The sequence below is a fragment of the Conger conger genome, chromosome 4 (genome assembly GCF_963514075.1).
Source record: "Conger conger chromosome 4, fConCon1.1, whole genome shotgun sequence".
Classification (NCBI taxonomy): domain Eukaryota; kingdom Metazoa; phylum Chordata; class Actinopteri; order Anguilliformes; family Congridae; genus Conger; species Conger conger.
Window position 1 is genome coordinate 66,308,424 of NC_083763.1, and position 13,275 is coordinate 66,321,698.

The 13,275-nt window shown below is 42.3% G+C and overlaps 1 protein-coding gene across 1 annotated transcript in view; it reads left to right on the plus strand.

Annotated features, from left to right (window-relative positions):
• Positions 1 to 13,275, plus strand: part of LOC133127264 (plexin domain-containing protein 2-like) — a 113,716-nt gene that overhangs the window by 65,895 nt on the left and 34,546 nt on the right. The window contains exons 5-7 of the mRNA XM_061240004.1: positions 5,870 to 5,992; positions 8,864 to 8,982; positions 10,171 to 10,270. Coding sequence (XP_061095988.1) covers positions 5,870 to 5,992; positions 8,864 to 8,982; positions 10,171 to 10,270 — 342 coding nt within the window. The remainder of the gene's footprint in view (positions 1 to 5,869; positions 5,993 to 8,863; positions 8,983 to 10,170; positions 10,271 to 13,275) is intronic.

Below are 13,275 nucleotides of genomic sequence, written 5' to 3' on the forward strand. Positions count from 1 at the left end.
AGAACCGTACTGTCCTCTCAGGTCCTCTTCACACTTGTACTTGTGTTTGATCTGCACTTCTGGATAAGTGCATCTGCTAGATGCTTTGTAATCTAATGTAATGTAATGCAAAGTCCAGTGCCGGATTTAAAAATATCTTACATTGCTTAAATGCTTTATGTATTATCATCATTATTGTTATGATTATTATTGAACCAGGTGGGTCAGTTGAGAATAAGTTCTCATTTACAATGGCGAAAGATGGCAGATATAGTCTGGGGTCCTTCTAACTAATACTCCACTCGCTGCTAAACCAGCAGGGTGGTGATAGGCCTGAATTTGACAGCATGGCCATTGAGCTAGCATTGTAAAAGGCACTGAGAGCCGTCTGATGCCTTTAACGCCGTCAGGCGAGCGGTGTGTGTGTGCAGGAGACAGCTGGAGTGACACTGTTCCAACCAGACAGGGACCGTACAGGCTGAATATAGCTCTGTGTTGGGGTGTGTTGGGTGTGAGAGAGAATATAGCAGCCGTTTGTCCCACAGTTAGATGAAGCAGCAGGGTGATGGAATGTGTGTTGAGAAGCCGTGTTTAGTGAAGACATTCCCGCGCAGCGAGCAGTGAGATTAAGCGATAATGACGAGGAGATGATGGACGGCCATTCTCCTGGCTCTTCTGGCTGCCTTTAATCTGGCCTCTAACAGGCTGGTGTCTGCTGTGCACACCTGTGGCTTCCTCCCCCTCCATCATCATCATCATCATCATCAACAACCACTTCTTCTTCCCTGTCAGCGTGCGTCTTACGGTGTCAAACGCACCTCTCTGATTGCACTCTGAGTCCCCTGCATGCAAGCCGCATCGACCCCCACGCCCATAAAATTTCACCTCAGCAAAAGCCAAAAACAGCACTCACACCTTCTGACATTTATGCTTTGGCCTTCTCTCTTTATTTTTAAAAAGTGCCTTTAAATCATGTTAGGCCACTTTTTAAAGTCCACCAAACCTCTGCAGCTTGTTAAAGGCTGTGATTCTACACTGTATTTGTTGTTGGTGTGTGTTTAGGCCCCGGGGATGCTATATAATGCGGTTGTGGTTGCATCGTATTCCAGAATGAGACATGTGGTCTGTTGGTTATATTCCCCTGCTGCAGTTTGTGGCTGTGACCCTAGCAGATCAGATCACTTGGGTCTGGTCTCTTCTGGCCACATGCAGAGCTGCAGTAGGGATGCATTTCTGGAAGCTAAAGAAAAAAAAAACATTCAAGTCGCAGAACTTTGTTTCTGCTGAGTTCTCCTTCAGAAAAATATACTGCTATGAAAAAAGGAAAAGCAGTATTCTACATAATTGCTGTATTTTAAAAATAGATTTCGCTTCATTTTAATGTCACAGTTAAGAAGAATTATCCAGCAATATTTGTAGTTTTAGCTCGACTAAAATTGAAGAAGGAAAGCCTGTCATTCGTTTGCCTTTCTTTTCACACCGAGTGCCACACAAAGAATAATCACTGATTATTTCCAGCCACAGACTTACAGAAAAGATGGGATCCATGCTGCGCACTGCTCATTCCATTATACTGAACTGTATTCCGTGCATGCTACTTTTGCTCAGGTATTACCAAAATTATTATGAATGGAAAGTGTGAACAGGTCATTCATTTTCCCTATAGTAATGTTATCTGTTATACTGCCAGTGCTAATGCATCCCCACGGCATAATTTTTTCTTTCTGATTCTCTCTGATTCTCACAGAATGGCAACCGGACCTACAGTACGGAGAAAGGCTAGCTAGCTAAACATGCTAATCTGAGTTCAATGGTGTGGGCTATCTTTCATCACATACTGCAGCTTGTGAGACAGTTAGCATTATCTAAATATATTCTCACTCCTTATTGCTTAAGAAGATTGCTTACCTAGGGACTGAGCAGAGCTGTACTACAGAACTGATATACAGCTGCTCCTCACACCAGCCTGGCTGTATATACTGCTCTGACTCCACCCATTTCACTGAGGCCCTTCCTTTAGTGGGCTTCACAACCAATGGCCTACACTCAAAATGAAACAGCAATAACATTGGTCATCGTTATAATAGTGGGCACTCCCACCAGGGCTGTGCTTAGTTCTCGGTGACCAGAACAGAAAATCCGTACTTCTACTGTGGCCTCTTTACTGTCTCTATGCAGTGACTTCTAAAACGCATTGCTGACAAGCCCTTTATCAAGGATGCAGTTTGTTTTATGAAAAAGGAAATGTTTAAAAAATGGTAATGAGTTAAAATTGAAGTGTTTTGGCGTGCATTAAAACAAAAGAGCGGAAGGAAGACGCAGTGGACAGGCGTACTGTGTGATAAAACCAGAAGAAAGCAAACAGAAGGTGGGCCCGGAGCCAGGAACTGATAAAGTACTGTCCTGTCATCTCTACAGAGTGCCCATATCACAATATGCACTCATCGCCTGTGCGTGCGGTGAAATCTTAGAGGAGGGGTTTGATTCATTGCAGGACTCCTGCATATGACTCCGAAGTGAGGAATGTGTTTTTGAAACCATCTGTCGTTTTTGGGAAAACGTGGCTTATTATGTGACCTTTTGAAATTGCAAAGTTTGGATCAAAACATTTCAGGTGGCTGTGTTTTTTTTATTTCCTTTTAGTTTTTTCCAAACTTCCTGTCCCTGCTCTGAACTTAGCATACCGCCGATCTGGCCCCAGGGTGTTTCACGTCTCCATAGTGATTAATGGCCCATCTCTGTTAAAGTTGTAGGATTGGAAACACAGACACATAGAGGTCACTGTAGTGGTTCCAAACTTCCATTGTTATCCTCACATAATATATCCAGGTATGATTCTGTGCCCATGTGTGTGCATGTGTACGTGTGTGTGTGTGTGTGCAGAAATGTGCATATTAGTTGGTGTAACCTTGTGTTATTTGTATTAACATTTCATCACTACAGTAGCACAAAAGACAGACAGTCGATGTTGATATTTCACAGGACTCCATTAATAACCAGGCTAACTGGCACATGAAGACTTAATAACATGGTCTGTCTCCATTCTAGTTTGTCGTGATTAAACAGCACTGCGCTCCGCAGATATACATTCAGCTGCGCATTTCAACTGACACATAAATTGTGGGGTAAGCGTGACAGAAAATAATTCCTCTGTAGCTCTGCGGGTGGCACAATGGTGAAGCCTTAGCTTTTTATAACAGCCTTTTCAAGTGTCTACTTCTTCTGCGGCATTGGCTGAGTTGTTTTGGACATCGCACAGTGAAGCCATTGCAGCTGATGACCTATCGCCTGCCCCACACTTCACTGGCTGTCTGGCTCTGGAGCAGCAGGTTTTAATGGCAGTGGCTTATGTCATAGTAGGTTTAACCCCGGATCAGTGACCCTCAGTGCCCTCAGTAATTCCACTAGGGTTTGTTTTTTTGCTTCATGGGAGGATTATTCATGGGTGGATTATTCTTATCCAACCAGAAGAGGTTTCTTGGCCAAAATGCTGTTATCTTTGGCCTCCTGAAACACATTAAAAAACCATCGACCTTCTGAGCCACGCGTTGACAAGTGAAAAGATGCTCACGAGACGCAGTGACGCAGCAGCATAAGTGCAACTGCGCTCATAAAAAAATTGATGGAGTAACCCTCAAGACGTGTTTCATATGAGTATATGTCTCACGCATGGCCATGTACAAGGTAAAATATTTAACTCTTGTGTTGTTACAGAACCATGTTAAATGATCTCCCATTCAGAGCAGAGGCTTGTTTGCAAGGTAAATCATTCTCTGATCCCGTGGTCTCTTAGTGTTATTCAGCCTGACAGAAAACTAATATGAATTAATGAGGGTGTGAATCTCAGGGGATTTGTGCTGCTGGAGGTTCGATTGATGCAGTGTACTTCTCCTGCTCTGGGAGGGGGCAAAGTCTGTTACCTCCCCCAAAAACACGCTCCTCCCCTGACACCCCCACCCGGAGAACGGACTACACCCACGGCACAGCCTCCTGGAATATCAGCTGTAGCTTTCCTCACAATCCTGCACCCCTTAACGAAAAGCAATCCAGTAAACACTACCTTGCAGTTGTTTTTGTTTCGTAAGATGTTTGTGGTAAATGGACTGCATTTATATAGTGCTTTCAGTCGAAGCACTTTCCAATTCATGCCTCTCATTCACCCATTCACATACACACTCACGGTGATTGGCTGCCATGCAAGGCACCAATCAGCTCGTCAGGAGCAATTGGGTTTGGGTGTCTTGCTCAGGAGACTTTCATACACCCAGGAATCGAACCGGCAACCTTCCAACTGCCAGACTTACCTCCTAAGCTAATGTGGCCCCAATTTCAGTGGTGGCCCGGAGCTGTTGTTGGCTGGTGATGAGGGGGGAAAGCTCTTTATACTGCTGTTCTTCTAAAGATACAAGCTTTAAATTCCACTTCTTAGCAAAATGGCAATTAAATGGCATTCCATTATGGAATTTCAGACTCCATTAGTCCTTCGTCATGAAAATAAATGCAAATGTTTGTTTAGAAATGTCATTGTGCCAAACTCTGTTTTTTGCTATTGAGCCATTTGCTTTTAATATTAAATTAAATTTAAACTGAGTCAAGCTAAAGTTCATTGGATCGATGTCAATTACATGCACATGTGCTTCATTAAGAAAAGTGATGATAACATCATGATTGATAATATCCATTAAAGGAAGGGAGAGTTCCTGATGTAGAATCCTGGATTGCGCGACAGCCTTGCTAGCCTTGACCATTTGTCATATTTTGTAGCTCAATCATTTCAAGAATGTACACTCAGTGGCCACTTTATTAGGTAGACCTGTACGCCAGCTTGTTAATGTAAATATCTAATCAGCCAATCATGTGACAGCAACTCAATGCATTAAAGCATTCCGGCATATTCAAGAGGTTCTGTCTTTGTTCAGACCAAACATCAGAATGGGGAAGAAATGTAATCTAAGTTACAATGGCGTGCAAAAATGTGGGCAGCCCTGGTCAAAATGCCTTTTACAATTAATATCTAAATGAACAGAAGCAAACCTGACCTCTAAATGGTACAATGTTAAACAAGACACATTTCTTCATAGTTATATATATACAAAATAATAAAAAATGCAAACTTGTGCAAAAGTTTGGGTACCCTGTCAGTTAGTAACTCGCTAACAAGGTATGCTTTGGATCATTGTCTTGCTGGAATACCCAACCTTTCTTCAACTTCAATGTCTGGACTGACCTTTGAACGTTAGCCTCAAGACGTTCTTGATATTTGGTGGAATCCATTCCTTCTTTCACTCACTCAATATTTCCTGTGCCCCCAGCTGCAACAGTAAAATAAATGTTTTTCAAAAACTGACACTTACGATGACTGTTGTGTTTCTGTTTAGAACAGTTCTGCTAACTTGTGGAAGAACCTATGCACTTTGGATTGCTAAATGACAAAAATGTAATGTAAAAACACAACCACAAAACATAATGGATCCACCTCCATGCTTCATGCTCTGTGTTAAGTTGGCAATGTCTTCTTCTCTACAAAGGCCTTCTAAAAAAAATAAGTAAAATTCTGTATAAAGTAGTCACAGTGTGTATGTATGTATGTATTTCTCTTTTTTTAAATCACTTAATCATTAGCATAATTTGCTTTGGTGTTGTTTGTCAGTTCACAGCAGTAAGTGTTTGGTGTGAGGTTTTAATGAAGGGACAGTAAAAATAAAGTAGGTGGATACAGCCTGTAATTCATGTTGGGGCGGAAGGCAGCCTTTCATTTCAGTCGTATAACTTGCTGTTATTACTTACCTTAATGGCTCTGACAGGTTTCACAGTCTGTGCACATTAAACACGTTTCGAACATAACACGGATGATCTACAGCCATTTATCGTCTCCTGTGTTTGGCGGCAGGTTTTATCTACACCGGAGACGTGGTCCACAGGATGCTGACCGCCACCCAGTACATCGCTCCCCTGATGGCCAACTTTGACCCCAGCGTCTCCAGGAACTCCACCGTCATTTACTTCGACAACGGTAGGTGGCGGTGCTGAAGTGACAGTCTTGCCAACGTCACTTCCCATGAACGACAAAAAAGAGAAAAGATGCAACAGCAAGCATCTCTGCGAAGTGACAGTATTTTTTATTTTATTTATTTAACCCTTGTTTTACCAGGCAGGTCCATTAAAATTGGAATCGTATTCACAACGACGGCCTGGAACTGAAATGTCTTTGCACTGCAGGACTGGTGCTATGAAAGAGGCCATTTTAAGTTTGGTTAGATTGACATGGACACAGTAGACTATGTGCAGAATGAGTAGGCAGCATGCTGTTTGAGACTGCCTATGAACATGCTGTATCTTTGACCTGCACAGCACAAAGAGAGCTGCTAGGCAGTAGGCCCATAATCAATAAACCTCCAGGGCCACATTCATCAATCACTTGTCAGTGAAGCTCTTGATTAGAGGGCACTTGTGTAGTTGTGCACCTGCAAATAAAGCCTGATTTAATATTGCTGTTTGAAGCCCTTCAAGGCGACACACTAATGAGTGTGCACATCCAGTATAGGCACAAATTAGTAGCTTGGTTTAGTCACTGAAGACACCTGCAGACAAAGTGTCAGTCCCTCTGTGACAATGAAACTAATGAATTCGAATACCTTAGTACGACTAATGGGTATGCTCTTGACCTGCTTATCAGTAACTCAAAACAAAAACGCTTATGCAATGTCGACGTTGGGAGAGCATCCCATCTTGCTGCCCACTGCAGGAGAGTGCATTGAGCAAAAGTGATTGCAGCAAATATGAATGTGAATGACCCCTTGAGTGATGTGGAGAACACATACTGTAATTTCAACCATATCTTGCTAATTGTGAGTGCAAGGATTATGCCATACTGTAACTCCCATTTGACATGACTGATTACCATGATCTCACAAATTGTCATGTCCTTAATGATTTATTGTTAGGTGTGACAAATATAGACTACATTCAATTGCATGAATTCAGCAGGTGCTCTTAAGTCGAGCTACTGATAAAACAATGTGCTCTTAAATGTACTATTGCGTGCAGTTGTGATGAAGACTCTGAGTAGTAAGTGGTATTCACATAGCACTATTAACACCCGCTTAAGAGACTCAGAGTGCTTAGAACTTAGAGCAGAGTCTAACGAACATCTGGGTGCACAACAGCTCCTTTGGAGAAGATTTTCCATCACACGGTAGTTAAGCTGGAGAGGCCTGGATTTATGTAGACGGTTAAGTACAAGGGTAATTGTGCAGATTGAGAGATGAAAATTGGAAATTTGGCCAGGACATCAGCGATAAAATGCCACAGGATTTTTCATTACCATAGCGACACCATCTGAAAGAAATGTTTTGAATAATTATTTACATAAATCACTTTGGTTCATCCTTCATAACACGTCTTTATAGTTTTATTTAAATGTTAGCTTAATGATATTTATGGAAGAATATTTCATGCAAAACAAATTTGCGTGAAGGTAACTGGCCTTTGATTGCTGCTCAGTACTTTGACTGTACTCACTGATATTGTGCACTGCAGTTTTATTACCATCTACTTTCAGCTAAATTCACTGGGGATACTGGTTTTTGGGCTTTCTAAAATGCATTAATTTAGTGAAGCGAAAAAATTAGGTCAGCACATTAATGATGATATTTCTAGTCAAGTACTGGAAGTCTGAAATGAATGGAGTTATTTTCTCTGTTGCATTGAAGAAGGTTCATGATTATAATTTAGGTTTGTCTTTGCGTCGGACGTTGACGCCCACACTGCCACAGAAGAGCCATTTCCGAGAGGCGCAGAGGATCCGTTTGGCAGCTTCCAAAATGTCCGAGCGAACGCGGAAATCAATTCCCTTTCCCTGCTTCAGCTCAGTGGCCGTTACGATCAGTCCCCTTTTGACCTCTCAGCCTTTGCTCATCCTTCATATCACTCGATGGACCCATTTTATGACAGGGTACCACCGCTTCAGCTCATCCGCAATCCAGTCCTGGACTCCAAACAGGGAGTTTTATCTTGAAGCAGAGCATTGTACTCACAGTCTCTGAATCTGAAAAGCACTGCACTCTATTTTAGCTCATTGTGTCATTGAGCTGATCTTCCACTGAGTGTGAATGCTTGATTTTAGCCTGACTGGTCATTGTGCTTGTAGAACAGTAAAGTAATACCACAAGCATTACAGTGTTAGCCATTAAAAATCTCTTGACTTGTTTTGAGTTTTGAGGTTTGCTATTGTTGTTTTGGCCAATGGGTTGTTGCTATTGTTGTTTTTGTACACTGGTGACTTTGCTTATTGTGTGATACTTTCTCCTAAAGGTCATTTAACCGATTAAATGAATTGCAACATCCATTCAGGACAAAGGGAATGTCAGAAACATACGCAGGATTGTGGACACGTGAGCTGGACAGCAGAGCTTGCATCAGTCCATGGTGATGCAGTGGGATGTGACTGGATTGTCTCTCTGTTAAACAGGCACTGCAGTGGTACAGTGGGATGTGACTGGATTGCCTCTGTGTTAAACAGGCACTGCAGTGGTACAGTGGGATGTGACTGGATTGCCTCTGTGTTAAACAGGCACTGCAGTGGTACAGTGGGATGTGACTGGATTGCCTCTGTGTTAAACAGGCACTGCAGTGGTACAGTGGGATGTGACTGGATTGCCTCTGTGTTAAACAGGCACTGCAGTGGTACAGTGGGATGTGACTGGATTGCCTCTGTGTTAAACAGGCACTGCAGTGGTACAGTGGGATGTGACTGGATTGTCTCTGTGTTAAACAGGCACTGCTCTGGTGGTGCAGTGGGATGTGACTGGATTGTCTCTGTGTTAAACAGGCACTGCTCTGGTGGTGCAGTGGGATGTGACTGGATTGTCTCTGTGTTAAACAGGCACTGCTCTGGTGGTGCAGTGGGACCATGTCCATCTGCAGGACAGCTACCACCTGGGGAGCTTCACCTTCCAGGCCACACTGCACATCGATGGGAGGATTGTCTTTGCCTACAAAGAGGTACAGTCGGATTTCTCTCTTTCTTTCTCTACGCTCACAGAAATAAAGTGACAGTGGAGGTACATTCTTGTTCTTCTATGATCAAATTTCCCAAATGTAGCCTGAATGTGCAGTAATGTTATCTTTGGGTATGAGTGAGTACAAAGAAATTACAAATTATTTATATATTGCTGGCTTGGGGTACAATTTTATATATACCAACTGAGTACCGTGCCAGTTTTGAGGTTTGTTGTTGGGGCCAATGGGTTGTTGCTATTGTTGTTTTTCTACAATGGTGACAGTTTTCGTATTTAAATTTTTGTACCTTTATTTGTGTATAAGTGTTTGTCCTCTTTCTGTTCTCCTTTCTCACTTTTATACATTACATTACATTATTGACATTTGGCAGACGCTCTTATCCAGAGCGACATACAGTTGATTAGACTAAGCAGGAGACAATCCTCCCCTGGAGCAATGCAGGGTTAAGGGCCTTGCTCAAGGGCCCAACGGCTGTGCAGATCTTATTGTGGCTAGACCGGGGATCGAACCACCGACCTAGTTCAGTGTGCTAATAAAGTGCTCACTGAGTTTTCTTTAGAATGTACTTATTGGGCTCATTAAATCACACTTCTGTAAAGTAGTCAAAGTAGAAAAATGTTTAACAACTTCTGATAAATATAGAAAATGGCCTGAATTTACATGATAGCCAAAACATTATTAATCATATATCCACCATCCATTTATTTCTTTCATACAATTTCTTATCTATTGTTTTTTTTTTCTATGCATGAATTACCTTCTTTCTGCTCCTGCTATTAGCTCCTACAGTGCAGGCATCAGGCTGTAATATTTTCAGTCGTATGTACTCTAGAATACAATTGCACCCTCACTATCAGGGTGATAGTCAAATTGCAACATCCGATATCCCTCTAAAGCTGGCTGTTTTATGACGTGTTGCATTCTGTTTGGTCTTCTACATACCACGCTTCTGTGCCTTAGATCTACATGCTGATTATAGCAATTTCATTGTGGCTTGTATCCGAAGCCTGTTATTCAGGTGAGTCGAAGCCTTTGGCTCAGAAATATAGGATCGGTGGTTCTGCCTGGTTGCCTTTAAAGTGCTTTTTCCCCCTGTATCCAGCACTCTTCTTCTCCAGTGATAATCTCCTCACACGAGCAGTGTGTTGATTTATTCCTCTCTTCTTACAGATTCCCATCCTGGTGACTGATATCAGCTCAGTCAATCACCCTGTCAAAGTGGGCCTTTCCGACGCCTTTGTGGTGGTGCACAGGATTCAGCAGATTCCCAGTAAGTGGCAGCTGGTCACCCACTCCACACACACTGTTTCAGTAGCACGCTGGTCTGTCTCACACCGTCCACCTGTGCTTCCTCTGTAATATAAAGCAAATGGGATTTTTCTTATACTTCTACAGTCAAGGCTTTGCAAATAGCAGAATGTTCCAGAATGTTTGTGTGACCTTTTTTGTGCACATCGGTGCAGTCCTGTGTGAGCAACACCGTGCACAGGGATTTCCGGGATTCTTGGGGTGTGTTGATATTGCGGCAACGCTCTCTGAGACGCATGTACACACACACACATACAGGGTTTCTCGAGATTATTGGGGTGTCTAGATATTAGGGTGTCTAACTCACTCACAACCATCGTCTGACCAACCGAGTTCCTCCTCAGAGTCTTTAACTGGTCCTCCAATCATTAATGCGACAGTCTCCCTGGAACACCAGTCAATGCGAAATTAGGACAAGTAGAACTGGGAGCCAGACTAGATTTCTCTTGGCATGTGGAATCCTGAAAACTGAAAACTGGGAGAAAAAAAAACTGGGGGAAAAAACCGAACTCAAATTTAATTGATCATTACGTACACTTAACACACACTTTTTGCCCAGACACAGGCTTTGAAGATTCCAGACGCTGCACTTTTCTCTTTGTGGGTGTGTGTTTCCTTTTGAAAGTGGATCGCTGAATTGAATGTATTTGGCGTAATTATGCATTGTGACCTCTAAAGTTAACTCTAAATGCTTTCCCCCTCAAGTCTTGTTGAGGAAAGCATCACCAGGTCCTTGTAATACTTTAGGTAGTTGTGCAATCGGTTTTGACAGAGAGGAATAATACTATATTTGGCTGGCAATCTGAAAAAAATGGTAATCAGCCAGTTCACTGTTCAGTTTTAAAGGAGATTAATTTCTGGGATAGGACACAAAGAATTCAGCCAGTGTAAGATTATGATGGCAGCTATTGTGCTATTTAGGGAACATAACAAATATGTTTTTTTAAATAACCTGGATAAACCCCTTGGGGTGAAACATCTCTGCAGATATTTAACACAATTGCTTTAAAATATGTGGAACCCATACAAAATTCCCAAGTTAGTAAATAGATGCCAGATTTGTTACAGCTGTACTGAATTATTGATTCCACTGTAGTACTATTCCCATGGACAAATATCACTGTACTATCGGAGTCTGTTTTAAGTGTGTGGTGAATGTCAGTAGGTTTGTGTCCTTAGGCTTACTGCACACCGTTATGATAGTTAAGGCACAGCGTAATGTTTGAAATGTAAAATGTGTTAAAATGTTTGGAAGTAGCCCACAATGACAACTGTCTCAAGATTTGAACAATTCTCAAGCTTTTTGTCTTGAACTTTCTATTCCAAATGCTCATACACAAAAGATCTACTTACACTCAGTCCTTCAAAATCCCACTCTTATTGTCAGCTGCTTGCAACTGCAGCCCAGTTCTTTAAAAAATACATAAAAAGTATATTTTATGTGTATTTTTGCAAAGTAGAACAGACCAGTTGTACAGCGCCTGACTGGCTGACAGTTGGGTGCTTTTTGGACGCCCTCGTTCTCTTAGAAGACAGACTAATAGGTGTTCTTTGATGATTCACTAACATTTTCTCAGCAGGATGAAACCAAAGTCTCCTGGTTTCAAACACTGAAAAAATAAACATTTTTAGGGAGGTGCGTAGGTGGGGGCGGGCGGGGGCTGAATGGAGTCTGAGCTTTAAAGATGAAAGATCACACACAGGCCTTTACATTTTACACTCCCCCGGGTAAAGTTCTCAAGCTGTGGGCCAGAATACCAGAATAAGCTTTTTAAGAAACTTAAATGTTTGGGGTTTCATTGTTGGCGGGTAACAGTACAGGTTTGATATTCACTCCCAAGTTATTTGTTGAATTTGCTTTGCTCAATTGGGATAACGCTACACGACTTAAAACTGGCCTCCAGAACGAATGGACAAACATTGTCTTGCTGGCTGAATGCAGATGTTTGGACCGCACCTTCAGTCGATTTTCACTCACATCTCCCTCACATTATGTCAGACAGGTTAAACAAAAAGTCACTGAAGCTCCAGAGGCACACATTGATTAGTTTTCTTATTTGCATTTTTAAAGCTCGGTTTCTGATCGTTATTCAGCTGCCTTATGTGACTGAGGAAAACAAGACACGCATGTGCACACGGGAACGTGCACACGCGTACATACACATGTACACAAACCCACACAAGGACATACACATACCTGCATGCACACACATTCACATGCACACAAATCCACACACACTCAGACATGCACACATGCACACGCACACATGCATGCTCGCAAACACTCACACATGCACGTACACTCGCATACACATATATGCATATACACATACAGACAAACAAAAAGCACACATAAGAATACACACACCAGCACGTGTGCACACACATACACACACACACAGTTTTTATCTTGTGTAGGGAAATGGAAAGGATGGTGTGCTATGTAAGAACCTGGATATAACTGTGCTATTTACAGATGGCAGACCTACTGATCCTCATCTCTGCAGTCAAAGGGCAGAATTAGCATCCTGCATGCTTTTGCAGCTGACAGCATAGAGCCTGTCAAATCTGCACCTTCTTACCCAGGAGATGATATAGTGCTCGGCCAAAATGAGTTTCTGCCCGACTGCTCATAAATATCCCCTGAGATGTGTCGTTATTTCCAGACATAATAATCCAAATACAGGCCATCGTAAACTTATGAATTACATTCAGGTCCTTACGCTGGAAATCACTGTGTCATTTTGACCCAAAACATATTTTACAGTGAAAGTAATGCAAAAGTATTTTTACAATACAGCCATTCAAGAAAGAGCACGGTGATTCTGCATAGTCCCTGTACAAAGAATGTGCAAGTACATAAAACAGTGGTAGGTGGGACCTTTGTTTGGTTTGGTCGTCCTGGGAGGTCGCAAGGAGGTCCTGGGTTCGAATCCCCGTCGGCCTCTCTGTGTGGAGTTTGCATGT